This window comes from Bidens hawaiensis, unplaced genomic scaffold, assembly GCF_021521415.1.
Source record: "Bidens hawaiensis isolate Kalapana, Puna unplaced genomic scaffold, B.hawaiensis_p1.1 tig00031533_1, whole genome shotgun sequence".
In the NCBI taxonomy this organism is placed as follows: domain Eukaryota; kingdom Viridiplantae; phylum Streptophyta; class Magnoliopsida; order Asterales; family Asteraceae; genus Bidens; species Bidens hawaiensis.
In genome coordinates this window covers 163,209-180,263 of record NW_027495339.1, presented here as the reverse complement: position 1 = coordinate 180,263, position 17,055 = coordinate 163,209, and the positions used below count along the sequence as shown (strand labels likewise).

Below are 17,055 nucleotides of genomic sequence, written 5' to 3'. Positions count from 1 at the left end.
CAAATATGGGTTGAGACAATCTTTAAGTACAAATCTTTGCAGTAACGTCTAGTGCAACCTGTATTTGATGTCACACCACAATCTAAGGTGGAAATACCGGGGCGTGATTCGATTGCTCACAGCTCGAAGAAACTATCATAAGATAAAAGTGACAATATCTAATTAACTATTTTATTTCAAGTACACACAATATCCAAATACAACAAAGCTATTCAAATAAATAAATAAAAGCTCAAATAAAGATTAACTTGATTATATCCTAAGGTCTTGTCTACGTGTCCAAACTTCAATCTTCAATACAAACAACCTGCATATACGTAGAAAATGGAGTTTGTCAACAACACATGTTGAGTGAGATAATCACCAATTTTGACACAACAAATAATAATATATATATGATAGATAATTGATAAATGATAAGTGATAAATGCGCAAACCAACCATGTGATAGTAATCAATCAAATCATAACAAAACATGTATATAACCAAATCGCGGTAGTGTGCCAATGAATCATTGCCAAGCGAATCAGGCATTGATCACAATGACTAAAATTGTCGGTTTACCTTCGCCAAGTGAATCGGGCTCAGGTTACTAAGACGGTCGTATGGTCTAGGGTTGAGCTCGGGATGGTACCGGTACCGATCCCGAAAATCCCGATCCCGAATTTTGGAAATAGTTGGTACCGGTACCGGTACCGAAATGTTCGGTTCGGTATCGGTACGGTACCCGTATTTCGTGAAAAATTCGGGAAATACCGGTACCGTACCGAACCGTACCGGTACCGAAAACTCAAAACTTGGTACCGATTCGGTACCGACGGTAGCAAATCGGTACCGGTACCAATCGGTACCCGTGCCGAAAACGCTCATCCCTAGTATGATCATACTAATGACAATCTCCAATGACAATCTCTTAATTAGCAAATAGCATTCAACTGATATTCACACAATGATTATGTTCGCGATTTTGTGTATATATATAATAGAAAATATGAGTAAACACGCATATGTCCCCAAAACGTTTGAAAACAGTGTATAAAAAAGGGAATGATCAAACTCACCTTAGATCAATGATAAGCGATTAATAAATGCGATTAAACGAGCTATTGAATAAGCGAATCGTCCACTACATGTCAAATGTTATAAATGATCAGAATATGAATCTGTGGGATATGATAATACAATTAAAAACGACCTCATGGCCGCTGGAATAAATCCAAACGGATGTTTAAAACTCAAGTTATGTTATATTTAAGATTTACGCGAGCTGGTACTGACCAGAATCCAAACAGCAATTCTGAAGTTGGGTTTTGGTTAGTAGCCTTAAAACTTCATTACGAGAATAAAAGTCTTCTGGACCGAATGTTGAATCCGACCAGAAGCATGAGAAAACGTAAAGTCAAACTTGTTGACTGTTTTGCCCTTTAACGGGTTTTAAGCGGATTGACCAGTCAAAACCCTTCTACCACCGAAATTGATTGAAGGTGATTGACTAGGGAATATGTATGAACGATTTTACAGTTTACAACTTACCCGGAAAGTGAAAGCATTGATGAGAAACGGAAGTCAAAGGTCCTAAAGCAAGCAAAGTCAACGAGCAAGTCTTGTATCTTCAACGAATATGCAAAAACCGAAGGGTTTGAGGATGACCAGAGGTAGTTGACAGTTGGAGGGGGTATTAGGGTTAGATTAAAGTTTACAGCAGGGAATTATGATGTGTTTATATAGGAAAAGCAATAACGAACTAAATATGGGCTATTTACTCGTTTAGGAAACCGAATCGAGTTTTAATGATCAAATCAATTATAAAATCAGTAGATTTTGTTCTTGGACAAGGGGTTAAGTATATGGTCATGTATTTTAGTTATATTAGTTTTCTTGGGGCTTAATTCACTCGATTATGTCCTAAAATAAGCGATTTCGGGCCAAAAACGAACTAGGAAGCAATAGACATCAAACGAATCAAGACCATGGTGGCGCGCGATGGTGAGTGGAGGTTCGGTCGCGCGGCGCTCCAGGGCTCATAGGGTAGAGTTTCATTTTTTACACTTTAGGTCCTTGTAGTTTCATAAAAGGTCATTTATTGAATATTTTATAGTTAAAGCAAGAAATGAACAATTTAGAAAGTATAAGGGATAAAAGGCGAACATAAGAAACTTTAATGTTTATAAATATTTGATTTTTGATTAATAATAAAGATCTAAAATGTTCCGAGTCGGGTTAAACGTACCTGAATACGGGTTTGGAAAATCCGAAATGTTACATTTGAGGTACGTCAACTCTTTCTAATTAAATAATTTTGGTACGTTATTTTTTTATCAATTAATAGAATTATGTTTTACAAAGTTTTATAACATTAAGCACACTGCGGATGGTGAAGTCCGGTTATGAAAATGTTGTACCTTCGATAATTTCAACAAAAGGAGCGGGAACCGATCTGCTCAGGCTGTTTGAGTAAGTTCAAAAGAAGATCGAGATGATTTAGAGCTGGTATATTAATACACAAAAATATTAATAACTAAAAGTTGCAATTTCAGCCCGTTTAGTTGTCATTATTTTTTAGTGTTGCGGAAAGATCTTTGAAGTATGGAAGAGAAACAAAGGAAACGTATACGTTGCTTTCAAGAGGTTATTGAAATGATTTCCACTTCTCGAAACATGTTGTTCATAACTCTGTTAACGGTCTGTTTTTATAATTAAAATGCTTTGTCTTATCTTTTATTTCACTGTTGTGAATCTTATTTCTTAATTAATAGATGTAACTGTTTGTGTGGTTCAATGCAGAGTGTACATTTATTCACTCCAAATTTATATCTCCACTCTCGCCTACGATGGATGAATTTAGAAGCTCGTTGCATTCGGTCTTTTATGATATACGTGACATCAATCATCTAATGAAGGAAGTGGGTTCTCTTAATAATTACACAAACTTACATGCAATTTTTTCCTACTTGAAAAGGAACTTCTTAGCACTTGTAGAAATAGAGATGCCTCAATAAGGTCAGTCAAGTATGCTAACTTTAATATAGCATGTATATAAAATGCTCTCATTAGCGACATGTGTACAAAACAGAAGTAACCAAACCATAACCAGGATAACCAACGTAACCAATTAATTGACAATTAAAAACCAACTCTTTGGTTTTATGTTTTCTAAATATCCTATTTTTCGGTTTGGTGTAGGTTTTTGGATGCTAGAATTATGTTAATTTCATCTCTTATAGATGTTTCTTAATTCATAGGTGATTTGTTTTTAGTTTATGTGTTACTTCATAGGCGTTATCTTGTCACTTTGGAGACTAGTATGTTTGTTAATTTGTCTTTTGCATGTGATTGTGGATCTTGATTTAATTAATAGGCCGCAAGCTAGGTGAAATGTTTCATTGATCTTACAATGTCATCTTGCTATTGTTTTTCATGTGATCTGCCGTATGTATTTCTAATGTTTGGTATTGTGATTGTATTTCATATCAAGTAATAATTTGTTTTGTCTTTTTATCCCTAATTTGATGACTTTTTGATCTACAGGTGAGGAATGTTGTAACTTGCAATGCTTAATGGAGTCCAGTCATCGAGATAGGCTATATATACGTTATTTTGAATGTTTTGATTTTTTTGTGTTGTTAGGATAACTCGGTATTTAACATTTTAATTTGTAAATTTAGATAGAATGTTTTATATAATTTGAAATTTTGATAATATGAAATGAGAATTGTTAGCAGTTTTTTGGGGTGAGAATGGCTAAAAACAAAACAAAATTAAACAAGCGGACATAAACATGAATTCCGTTCGTTTAATTTGTGAACGTTTGCTCAGGGCCGGCCCATAGTTTGTGCAGGCTAGGCCACTTTACAGAAACCAAAAATTTTAGGTTTCAAAAAATTCAACTTCGAAATAACTAAAGCTCAGTTGTTAAGCTGCACCATTTGCAAGGTGAATAACTTGAGTTCGAAACCCAACTGTTTGTATGTTTCCCTTTGATTCAACCAAAATTTCTTTACTTTTTATTATTTGTTATTCATGTTAATTTCTTTGTTTATATTAAGTTTTTTTATATATATTTTATTTATATATCTTTGATTGCACCAAGCATTCAAATTTCATTCACCATTTTTTACCGTAACTAAAATTCAAATTTTTCAAAATTTAATGTTCATTTTGAAAAATCTTCCACAGCCCATCCACCTTTTTTATCTTTATCTTGCTCACAAACAATTATTTTATTATATTTTTTGTTTTTATACACGCACAATAATTTAAAAAATGATAAATAATAACTTTTTTATTATAAAAAGTTGGTAAAACAACTTTTTATAATTTAGGGTTAGGGTAAACAAATGATAGATGGAATGTCGTTAGTTTTTATTTGGTGCATTCATATTCATTTCTTTGTTTATATAAAGATCTTTTTTATATAATTTATATATAATTTTTTTATAAAAAAAAACATAACTAAATTTAAAACCCAACTAAAAATTGTAAAATAAAGCCTATTTAGTTTCAGATAACTTAAAGAATAAAACGTGTTCGTATTTTAGGCCAAATAAACTGATTATGAGTCATATTTTTGTTTCATTTTAAATGTATAGCCCATTTGTTTTATTCGCACAAGGCCCTTGAGGTCCTTTGCATTTTCAGAGAAGGCCCTACGTTTGCTTATTTAGTTCACCTGCATTACTATATGTATTTGTTTACATATTCATTAGGTTGTGCGTTGTGGTGACGCCACCGGAGCCGCGAGTGGCCGGTGCTAACCACGTCGGTAGCGAACACCACAACTGCCTGGCGCGAATGGTGCCGCGAGCGAGCGACCGTGACTAGACTCGCGGGTGGTGAAGTGAACATTGGGAATGAAATGTTTTGGGATGCGTGTTGTGACCGTTGAAGCCATTTTTTTTTAATTTTTTTTCTTTCTATATTTACCTATATAAACAAATACTTTCACACACCAAAAACCCTACAAAAATTTCCCACTCATTCTACTCATATCTCTCCAATACACCCAATTACAAACCAAAAATACAATGGAATTCCTTTTCTTCGTCCGACTCTTCGGAGGAAGACGACCTTATTTTTGAAGCCGGGAGAATAATAGTTAACCTGTTGGTTGAACGGTTTCAAGGACGACAAAAACTAACAAGAAAACCACCTCTTCGTCGTGATCGAGTGGGTGCTAATGGAACTTTGGTACATCACTATTTTAGCCCCGATTCCCTTTACGACGAAGAACATTTTAGGCGTTGATTTCGAATGAGTAGACAACTATTCATGCGTTTATCTAATCATTTGTTGGATCGGTATCTTTTTTTTTCAACAAAGAGAAGATGCAAGATGTAGACCGGGTTTAATGACCATCCAAAAATGTACAACTGCTATTCGTCAACTAGCGTATGAAATTTCGTCAGACAATAGATGAATACCTAGAAATGTCTGAAAAGGTTCCGCGAGACTCCATTCATTTTTTCTATCAAGGTATACATATATGCATATATGTTTCGTTGAGTTGTATTTTATATATTGTCCAGGGGTTTACTTGACAATGTTAATACATAGGGATCATATCGATTTACTCACGAAAATATTTGGGCAAACCAACTTTATATGATATCCAACGCATATACGAGGTGTACGGTGAAAAACATGGTTTCCCCGGAATGCTCGATAGCATTGACTGTACGCATGCTGGATGGGATATGTGTCCTACGGCCTGGCGAGGTTAGAGGTGCACAAAAAACCCGAACCCGGAACAGGACCCGAAAAAAATACCTGGAACTGGTTTTTTTTATACCCGAACCCTACCCTACCCGTAGGGTACGAATAGGGTATGCATTTCGGTACCAAAACCCGTACCCGGAACCGGGCCCGATTTATACCCGGTGATACCCGAAACCCGAAACCGGTTCCATACCCGGAACCAGGTTTTTCCAATACCCAAAATCGGGTTTTTCAAATACCCGATCTATACCCGAAAATACCCGAAAAATACCTCAAAAATACTCAAATATACCCCTAAAAATTGTAACCCCTTAAAAAATCTAATTTATACCCGAAAAACCCGGAAAAAGCCCAAAAAAACCCAAAAATAGGGTTTTTTCAATACCCGAAAATAGGGTTTTAGAATACCCGGTTCTATAACCGACCCGAACCCGATGCATAGGGTATGGTTTTTAAAGAGAATACCCGGACCCGAACCCGACCCGGGTATTGCCAATACCCGATTTTCCAATACCCGGTCATACCCGAACCCGGGTATTTGAAAATCCCGATTTGTGCACCTCTAGGCGAGGTCAGTTCAACCCAAGGTTTAAAAGTTTGGAATCGCGCCTCGAGGCGTTTTCCCACAGCCTCTTAAGGCGTAAGCCTCAAGGCGACACGAGGCGTAAGCTCGAGGCGGAATTTAAAAATTAATACAAAAATTATATATCTTATTAAAAAAATACTTAACATCAAACAAAGAACTATCCAAAATAATTTCATCATAAGATTCACAAGTCATGAGAAACACACAAAGTCTAAACCATAATAAAAGACATAAGTTTGAAACTAACACCAAAAGTCTAAAACATTAAAACACACAAAAAAAGTTTGGGTTTCCCGCCTCTTTAACGCCTCAGCCGTTTTTTTCCGCCTCGAACGTTTTTTTCCGCCTCGGCCATGAAGAGGCGTACGTTTATTTCTATCCCCTAAGGCGCCACCTCAAATTCGTTTTGCAGCCGCCTCGTACCGAGGCGCCGCCTCACAGCGTTTTTTTTAAACCATGGTTCCACCTGGGTTATCACCCCGGCCCCAGTATTATACTTGGGCGGCGGCCTCCCATGATCTTTGGTTATGACATGTGTTTTTTGGTGTTTCCAGGTCAAATAACGACATAAATGTTATCGAACAGTCACCAACATTCGATGACATTATTGACGGGGTTGAGCCAACTCAATCGTTTTATGCGAATGTGGTTCAGTTCAAGCATGGCTTATGGGATTTAAAATATTGTCATCGAATATCGGTGACTGTTCGATAACATTTATGTCGTTATTTAACTCGGCAACACCAAAAACGCATGCCATAACCAAAGATCTTGGAAGGCCATCGCCTCAAGTATAATACTGGGGTCGGGGTGATCACCTCAGTGGAACTGGCCTCGCCAGGCCATAGGACACATGTCCCATTTAACATACATACATACAATCGATGCTGCCGAGCATTCCGGGAAAACCATGTTTTTCATCGTGCACCTCGTATATGAGTTTGATACCATACAAAGTTGGTTTGCGCAAATATCACCGTGAGTAAATCGATATGATCCCTGTGTATAAACATTGTCAAGTAAACCCTTAGACAATATATAAATATAACTAAACGAAATATATATGTATATATCTATACCTTGACAGAAAAATGAATTGAGTCTCGCGAAACTTTTTCAGGCATTTGTAGGTACTCATCCATTGCGTCTAAACAAAATTCCATACCCTAGTTAACGAATAGCATCCGTATATTTTTGGATGATCGTAAAACCGGGTCTACCTCTTGCATCTATTATGTGTTGAAAAAACGGGTGCCGACCCAACAAATCATTTGATGAACGCATGAATAGTTGTCTACTCATTCGAAACTAACGCCTAAAATGTTGTTCGTCGTAAAGGGGATCGGGGCTAAAATAATGATGTTCCAAAGTTTTACTAGCACCCACTCAATCACGAAGAAGAGGTGATTGTCTTGTTAGTCTTTTGTCACCTTTGAAACCGTTCAACCAACTGTTAACTGTTATTCTACCGGCCTCAAAAATAAGGTCGTCTTCTTTCGAAGTGTCGGACGAAGAAAAGGAATTCCATTGCATTTTTTGTTTATAATTAAGTGTATTGGAGATAAATGGATGAGTTTTTTTGTGTGATAAAATGTTTGTTTATTGATGTACATAGAAAGTAAAAAAAACACTCTACAACGGTCAAATGGCACCAGCCCCCAAAAGTTCCACTTTAATGGCACTTTAGCACCCGCGAGCCTGCTAACGGCTGCTAGCTCGCGAGGAAGGTCACGGCGGTGCATTGTGGTGTGTGTGGCCAACGTGGCTCGTGTCAGGCCGCTCACGGAGATGGTGACGGGCCACAAACAGTCTAATATTATGATATAACGACATGTGTTACATATTTTCAAATAAAATTTTTTTATATCTCACCTCAACCACTTAAAATAATAATCATTGCTTTTACATACACCAATTACCAATACAATATTTTCTCCCAAAATGGAACACAAGTAACATAATAAAGGGGCCATGTGGTAACTTTCTTGAACAGAGAAGCATCTATAAATTGGTTTCTTGTGTCCACTTCTGCAAGTGCAGTGCATGGGTTTTCGCGATTCACATACTTGTCCCATACTCCCTTACGCCGCCGTTCCCCGTCGCGCAAACACCGCCTTGTAAACACCGTCATTCACCTCTCCACTCTTGTTCATTTCTGATATCCCAAAGCCAAAATATCACCCTATTTTACCACCCAAAACCCACAAATTTCACACGCAAACACACCATGAATATCATCAATTCTTCAATTAAACCCTCTTTCTCATCTCCAAATCCAATACCCAACAAGGTTTTCCCTCAAATCCCATTAAAGATCCAATCTTTATATTCAAAACCCTTAAATTTCACTCTGAAGAAGCCCATTTACGTCTCTAAATTTCAAGATTTTGGTGGGTTTGTGAGAACCAAGAATGATGAGATCGTGTGTAACGCGTATGAGGCTGATCATTCGCCGCCGTTGGAGATCAAGATTGACGAAATGGGTCAATCGGAAACGGGTCAAAAGATGAAAATTGGGTTGTATTTTGCCACTTGGTGGTCTTTGAATGTGGTGTTTAATATTTATAACAAAAAGGTTTTGAATGCTTTCCCATTTCCATGGCTGACGTCAACTCTTTCTTTAGCTGCTGGATCTTTGATTATGTTGGTTTCATGGGCTACTAAAATGGTTGAAGCTCCAACGACTGATGCTGAGTTTTGGAAATCGTTGTTTCTGGTATATATGTTATTAATTCTTTATGAATTATGATCATTGAAATTATTATAATTTGGATCTTTTTGTATGTATAGCCAATTGAAGCAATATTTAATGGTGTCTCATATAAGATATAAAAATAGTTTTAATAGGCAATATCAAATTGCCCCTTTACATTTAGGGATATTTATTGCTCACTTCAATTGAACTGCTTTGTTGTAATCGATCTTTCGGATAATTTGTGTTGTTTATGTATTCTGTCTACTGGGATTCTTTTGTTTTCTGTGAAAGATATCGGATTTTTTTAATTAGTTCTTTATGAATTATAATAATTTGGGTAAAGTTATAATCTTTAATTCTTTATCCATATAGTCAATTCAAGCAGTACAATAATCAAATGCCCCCTTTACATTTAGGAATTTTATTGCTTACCTTTTAAAATCTGATTATTTCAGCATTGGATAATTAGAAAATTAAGTTATAGTAACTTTTGCCCTTATATATAGAACTTGTTATTGATTGTCATTTTAAATGCGTATTTAAACGTCGTTACTGACTGCCAAAATGAATTGTATGCATACAAAATGATAATAATAAGCCTAACAAACTGTTATCAAGAAAACAATATCCACATATGATTTTAAAGATCCACTTCAGTTAAACTGTTTTGTTGTAATCATTCGGATACTTTCTGTTGTTTATGTATTGGGTGTGTTGGGATTCTTTTGTTCTCTGTCAAAGATATCTGATTTTTTATTCTTTCCGCTCGATCATCTTTAACCTTGCAAATGTTTACACGAATTTGAGTTTAAAAATCTTGTTTCCTTACATTGTTCTAAATGGGATTTTTGTTTTATAAAATATGCAGGTTGCTTTAGCACATACAATTGGACATGTGGCAGCTACTATAAGTATGTCAAAAGTTGCAGTCTCATTTACACACATCATCAAAAGTGGTGAACCTGCATTTAGTGTATTTGTTTCAAGGGTTTTCCTTGGTGAAACGTTTCCGATTGGGGTTTATATGTCACTTTTGCCAATCATTGGTGGTTGTGCACTGTCTGCTTTAACCGAGCTCAACTTCAATATGACAGGTGAGCAATTTCTGTTACAGTAGAGATAAATGCAAGTTTAATTATTTGATTTGAAATTGAAAGATTGGAGATCATTAGGCTCTGTTTTAAGGTTAAACCCTTGGTTTCTTTATTCTTGTTTTCTTGCAATTATTTAAGTTTTCAAACCATCATACTTAGCTAGAAAATGCTCGAAAGACCTCGCTCGAATTTGGCCCGCTTGTAAGCGAGTCTAGCCAGGTCAAGGTCAGGTTGGCTCGTGGCTCGCTCGTTAGCTCATTTAGGTTAAAGCCCAAGTTAACATATACATAATAACAAAAACAAAAAAAAATGTACCAAGTATAAGTCCCACTCATAGCAGAGCTATTGGTAGAGATGGTGTCGGTTTTATGGTATTTTTAGTGAAAAAATATTGAGAATTCTCTTAATTTTGAAAATTCTAGTTTGGCTCATTTAAAAGTAAAGCCCAACTTATATTATACATAAATTACAGCCCAAAGTTATAACTCAAATTTTAATATACATAAGGTATGAATGTTGTAGTTTATAAATCCTACACTGAGCTTTTCAAGATAAGCGAGCCCTGGCTCGGCTATTTTCAGTGTTAATCATACTTAGCCCTTCATCATAAACACTTGGGAAAAAAAACGATTTTGGACAAAAAAGTTGCCAATTATGTCGAAATCAGTTATTTTGGAATGTTCTTGTTTTTACCTTTTTGGGCCAAAATGTAATGGTTAGCCTATGATGATTAAAATTTTAATATTTCTTTGATCAAGGTTAACTTTTATTTATGTTTCCGTGTCCTTTTTTCACTTTCAGGGTTCATGGGTGCAATGGTCTCGAATTTGGCATTTGTGTTTAGAAATATATTTTCAAAAAAAGGAATGAAGGGGAAATCCATTTGCGGGATGAACTACTATGCTTGCTTGTCGATGCTGTCTTTGTTGATTCTAACACCGTTCACCATCGCTATGGAGGGCCCACAAATGTGGGAAGCCGGTTGGCAAACCGCATTAACACAAATTGGTCCCAACTTCGTGTGGTAAACTATCATCATTCTCCCATTATATCATATCAAGTTTATCTTTTTTCCCTTATGCATTTATATAAGGGTGACGTCATATATACCCCTTCAATATTTATATGTCAAAAAAATTAATATCAAACATATTTATGTAATTAAATACAATTTACAGAGTTATCATTATAAATGAAGGGTATAAATGTCATGAATTAAAAAATGACTATATGATAATATATATTTTTGATTGGGTATTTTCATTTTTGAGTAAGTTAAACCTTTTGTCCTTTAGGTATATAGCAACTTCTAGGTTTCGTCCTTAAATTAAGGAAATAACATAAATTGTCCTCTGTGCGAAATTTGTTTATAGCTTACACGTTTCGTCCTTTCCACTAATGGGCGTTAATTTTTATTATTTTTTTTTTTTTTTAAGTTCAGTCATGTGCATTGCACTTGAGGTCAATTTGGTCCGTGTAGGGGATATAGGAAATTATGGATAGATTACAACTAAATTGGATTTGCACTTGTACTTTCAGGTGGGTGGTGGCACAAAGTGTGTTCTATCACTTGTATAACCAGGTGTCATATATGTCTTTGGATCAAATAACTCCTCTAACATTTAGTGTCGGGAATACTATGAAGCGGATATCGGTTATAGTGGCTTCAATTATTATCTTTCGCACCCCCATCCAACCAGTCAACGCGCTTGGAGCCGCCATCGCCATCCTTGGAACTTTCATTTATTCCCAGGTAAACTGTCTTCTTTCTTAAAGTATCAGAATGTGTCGTCTTATAATATCCAGAATGCGTCGTCTTACAATATCCAGCGGGGCATATATAGTTAGTTGAACCACCAAACACTAATGGTGTAAACGAACCAATCCCGATCTCGGCTCATGAGTGGTTTTTGAGCTCATACTTGGCTCGTTTATTATCTGTTAAATAATTTATATTCATTAATAATAATTATTTTTTTTTCAATTTTGATATATACATTATAATTATGGTTCTTATATATAGCATAAATATATATTATGTTGTTCTCTTTATCAAATTTTTATATAATAATAAATATTATGTAAATAATAATATATATGTTAAATAAAAGTTGTACAAATAATAGCTAGTCTGGTGTCGCGAGCAGGCTTGATCTTAGGGCTCAAGCTCGTTGAATTGCTTGGGAGTGGCACCAGCTCGTTTACACACGTACCAAATACTACGAAAGTTAGTTATGGTTTATAAGTCTGGATTTGCGTTTTGGGACTAATTATATTATTAGTTTGAAATGTTTCATCTACATTTGTATTGTTGATGGTTCTATTGTTGACAAGGATAATTAGATATGCTATATTATAAACTTTATCAGTAAATAAATTTATTTGAATTTGTGATTTGTGTATTTCATGAACAGGCGAAACAGTAAAATGGTAACGGACGTTTTCGCGGGTAGATTTAAAGATGAAACTAGCTTTTGTCAAAGACCAGCTGGAGATGCAATTGAAGATAGATAAAGACATCAAGTTATTGAGAGGCGGTTTGCGACAGTTAGATAGTAAAATAAGAGCAAATATTCGTTTCGTGACGAAAGAGGCAATGAATTTGTGTTTTTGTTTTTTACTTGTTTTTGATATATTTGTTGAAGGTAATGAAAACAACTTTGATGAATGTTGGGTGTATATATACAAACATGTATATAGTTATATCTCTCTCTAAATAATATATAGAGAGAAAAAGATTCATAAATGTTATGATCATCTGCCCATCATCTGAACCCCAAGAAATGCAGTTGACCACATTTCACGGGTCAACAGAAGTCAACGATTTGAAAAGCGGGAAGTTTGAGTTTAGGATAGATGGAGGTGGAATATACAAGCTATCTCGATTCGTGTGCCAGCTGCACGATTTGATAATTATCAGTGGAGCTTGAGTTAATGTTGCTTTTACAAGAAGCGATTGTGGCTCATCCACGGATAAGGTATTCGAGTCATTTCTCTCATTTAGCTTAACCTTGTAATATGAGTTATATGATATATATTAAGGGGGTGTTTGGGATTACTTATTTTACCTCCTTATGACTTTTTTCATAAGTTAATAAGTTACAACTTTGTAACATATTAACTTATCCTCTCACAATAACACACAATACCAAACACCTTTTATGATATTCTAGCTGCTAGGGGTGAGAATATAGAGATTAGATGAAATAGAAGAATAAATTTAAGTTGAAAAGAGAGACATTCCAATTTTTGGAGGGTTATATTGCAAATTTGAGTTGTAAACATGTATTTGTGTTGTATGATTAGTGTTGTAACTTATTGATTATGATTAGAAGTAGTTTGATTTGGCTAAAAGTATTTTGAATATGTTATATGGATTCGTTTGGGTCAACTCTTATTATACAAGTCAAAACACGACGCTCTTATTATACAACAAGTCAAAACACAACACTCTTATTATACAAGAAGTCAACTCTTAATATGAGTTATAACTTCGGATGTTTTAACTATGGTTCACTTGTCAGATATTAGTTTATTACCTCTTTTGGTAAACCTTAATCACCCTTTTAATATCTCATATTCTCATTTGATTAATTGTTTTATTTTATTCTATAAAAAGTTGTTCTTGTGAGCATAGTTAAAAAGTGAAGGAATTATAGAACTTGCATAGGCATGACTGCATGAGTGTGATGATTATGCCAAAAGGGAAAAAAAACATCTCATTATTCACTTTATCCAAAGCCTTCAAAGGCATTGCCACTTTAGTATAGATGGAATATATTGCATCTCATGCACAAAGCAAAAGTGCATTTCACCAAAAGCATATATTTTCCAACACTAGATACAAAACACCATGAACAACACCGCTGCCACTACCATCTTGCCAGAAAAGATGGGTGGTGTTGATCTTGTTCCGGTTGAGGTAGGGGCATGTGGTACGGTGGCAAGCCTTGTCTTGAAGGAGATAGATTATTTCAGAAGACTCGAGTCTGGCGGTGATGATGGAAAGTGTTCCGTAAAGAACTCCATAAATCCTAACAAGCGTCATGGTGATGGTGGTTCTAGCTTTTGGACTCGTTTTGGTTTCTTGACCGTTATATGGCAAAGGGGGGAGAGCAAAGGCAGTAGTGGTGGTGCTAGGAGTAGGTATTTGCCTAGAATGTGCACCATGGTGCATGTCGCTGTGAGCCGCTTGCGCAACCACCATAAGTTAACCAAGATTCCAAGCTTCAGTTATCAAAACCTTAAAGACGACAATACCAAATCCGTGGTTTAAACGAAGTCTTACAAATTTAAAAATGCATTTGCTAGATGTGACACACCTCACATTTATTTTTGTTTCAAATTCTATGTTTACAAATATTCACCATGGAATGTATATATGCCCTTACTTTTTATATGTTCAATCTTTGCTCAAAGGGAAACCAAAAGGTATCTCTCCTAGCTAATTCTATGCTGTACTAATGTGGTCTTTATGCCTCAAAAGTTGTACATTTATTTTGTTCACTGTTGGTTCAACTCTCGACTATTCACCAACATTACTTGGTTCATGGTCATCTTGAGCCGTGGCTAAGTACTCGAGTGCCACAACAACATCGCTTATGTATGGCCTTGTGCTTGCTTCTTCTTGTAGACACATTGATGCAATCGCGACGGCTTGATGTAAGCACTTTATCGGGTAATTACCATTTAGCAACGGATCAGCCACCATTGGAATCTTACTATGTTCTTTAAGCAAAGGTTTTGCCTACCATAGATATAAAATGCCATATAAATGTATAAGTCCGACATTAGTTTTATTTTATATGAAATTAATTGACAAATAAACGAACAAGGGTCCACTCTTTGTGGAATCCACATCACCGCGTGTATGCGTGGACCTTTTCTTCAATAGATTGTGTTTCTTTAGTATAGCTTACCCATATAATGAGATTTTGCTCTTCAGATGGTTTTTTGTCATCAATGACTCTTCTTCCCGATATTAACTCTAGGAATACAACCCCGAAACTATATACGTCTGATTTTGTTGTTAATTCTCCGGTCGTTGCATATTCAGGAGAAGAATACCCGTAAGTCTCCATCACTCTAGTCGAGATATGATCCTCTCCTACTTTTGGGCGAATCTTTGTTGGCCCAAAGTCCGAGAGCTTAGGATTCATATTATCGTCGAGTAACACATTTAATGATTTTAGATCACCATAAATGATTGGAGGAACAACCAGATTATGCAAATATTCGAGCCCCTTAGCCATTCCTTTAGCTATCATCATCCTCGTATGCCAATCGAGTGGTGTCCTCTTCTCATTCAAATCTTTACACAAATAAAGAAAGTAAAATAAAAAAACAAAAGATATGGAGACATACATGAAAATAAACAAGCATTTTATTTCCAGGTCGGTGCTCTTTCTAACATTAATTTTTTAAAATAATATATCTATATCAATATTACCAAAAAGATGTTCTTCTAATGAGCCGTTTTTCATGTATTCGTAGACCAACAACCTTTGATGCCCGTTCACGCAATATCCGATAAGATTGACAAGGTTGGGGTGGTGAACGCGGCCAATTGTCAGAACCTCGGCTAAAAACTCACTATTTCCTTGTACTCCGATCATATCAAGTTGCTTCACCGCGACAACCTACACACAAACCCGAATATCAAACCACAAACCACAATATCATCACGTGATCTACAAAAATAGAATAAGAATATGATACTTTGTTTTTGTCTCTGAGGTGACCCTTATAGACCCTCCCGAATCCACCTTTGCCCAGGAGCAACTCGGGGTTGAAGTTTTCGGTTGCATGGGCCAGCTCGTGAAACGTGTAGACCTTGGCAATGACTTCCGAATTCCCATGTTTGAGTACCTCATCGGCTACCATCTTTTGCATGCTATTTTCTGTTATGTAACCACATAAATAATAATTATCTCAATATATAATCGATCACATTTATTTGTTTCCTGGATACGTTTGTTTGTTTGTTTGTTTGTTTATAATTACATTAAAGGATTACGATCATGCAAAATACAAACCTTTTGGCATGCCATTTTCGGCATCTTTAGCCATCTTGTCGATTAACAATTTTTAAATCTGTATACAGAAATCATGTCCCGTGAGTCGTTGATCTCCGTTTTTGGCCAAAACTACCAAACTGTTTTCCTGTCGGAAACTAGATCGAATGTCATTGTAGGAGGATTTAGATTAATTCTTAGAAACCAAGATGACACATTTGAATAAAAGTTTAATGATGCATAAAAATGTGAGTTGTGGGGAGATAGATGTTTGGAAATAAAGTCGGTCGGAAAATGAGAGAGGGTGGGAGGAGAATTCGGAATATTTGTTAACTAACAAACTACTACTTTATATATCATTTTATTAACCAACTACTTTTTTCTTTTTAGTGATGAATGAAATATGGTAATTGTAAGATGAATTGCATCACAAAAATATACCAGGCGATATAGTAGTATTCAGTTTCAAACCAAATTGTTTTTTGGGTCCCTAAGATTTTTAATGCCAAAACGCCTATGTATCAGTTGTTATTGTATCGATTGAATAAGAGCTAGACGCTTTGAAATTTATAGCTTATGGTAAAGTTGTTAATCATCTCTTTTATATTGCTATTTGGGTTTAAAGTTTGAACGTGTTGTTTTAGTCTTTAGAGTATTGGCTTTAAACTATCTCTCGGGTTTTTGTCTGCTTTTGTTTTAGACTAGGCTAAAGAATTGGATGACTTGATGATGGACATACCAAATGAGCTGATCATAGCGATTAGTAGCTAACAAAGAAATAGCATATAAGAAATCACATTTGGTTCAGCCAATAACCGAAGCCTGTGAAAACAGAAATGGTTTAAAAATTAAAGAGGATCAACAGGGTTTGAACCTGACGTGAATCGAACACGCAACCTTCTGATCTGGAGTCAGACGCGCTACCATTGCGCCACAGATCCTTATATTTTT

At 35.7% G+C, this 17,055-nt stretch overlaps 3 protein-coding genes and 1 non-coding gene across 4 annotated transcripts; 2 read left to right on the top strand and 2 right to left on the bottom strand.

Moving 5' to 3' along the window:
* The first annotated feature begins 8,449 nt into the window (after positions 1–8,449).
* On the top strand, positions 8,450–12,566 carry LOC143582351 (glucose-6-phosphate/phosphate translocator 2, chloroplastic-like). Its single transcript, XM_077064941.1, has 5 exons — positions 8,450–9,017; positions 9,865–10,090; positions 10,892–11,114; positions 11,630–11,843; positions 12,505–12,566. Exons 1-5 carry the CDS (start codon positions 8,529–8,531, stop codon positions 12,514–12,516), a joined length of 1,164 nt encoding a protein of 387 aa, XP_076921056.1. The 5' UTR covers positions 8,450–8,528; the 3' UTR covers positions 12,517–12,566.
* A 1,377-nt stretch (positions 12,567–13,943) lies between these two features.
* On the top strand, positions 13,944–14,366 carry LOC143582356 (uncharacterized). Its single transcript, XM_077064943.1, has one exon. It carries the CDS (start codon positions 13,944–13,946, stop codon positions 14,364–14,366), a length of 423 nt encoding a protein of 140 aa, XP_076921058.1.
* A 249-nt stretch (positions 14,367–14,615) lies between these two features.
* Positions 14,616–16,159, bottom strand: LOC143582350 (putative serine/threonine-protein kinase PBL23). The gene is made up of 5 exons (XM_077064940.1): positions 16,126–16,159; positions 15,809–15,990; positions 15,540–15,729; positions 15,010–15,401; positions 14,616–14,837 (listed from the first exon to the last, which is right to left on the bottom strand). The coding sequence occupies exons 1-5, from the start codon at positions 16,157–16,159 to the stop codon at positions 14,616–14,618; spliced, it is 1,020 nt and encodes a 339-aa protein (XP_076921055.1).
* An 814-nt stretch (positions 16,160–16,973) lies between these two features.
* Positions 16,974–17,045, bottom strand: TRNAW-CCA (transfer RNA tryptophan (anticodon CCA)). The gene has a single exon. It is a non-coding gene; the product is annotated as a tRNA-Trp (tRNA).
* Between the last annotated feature and the right edge of the window lie 10 nt (positions 17,046–17,055).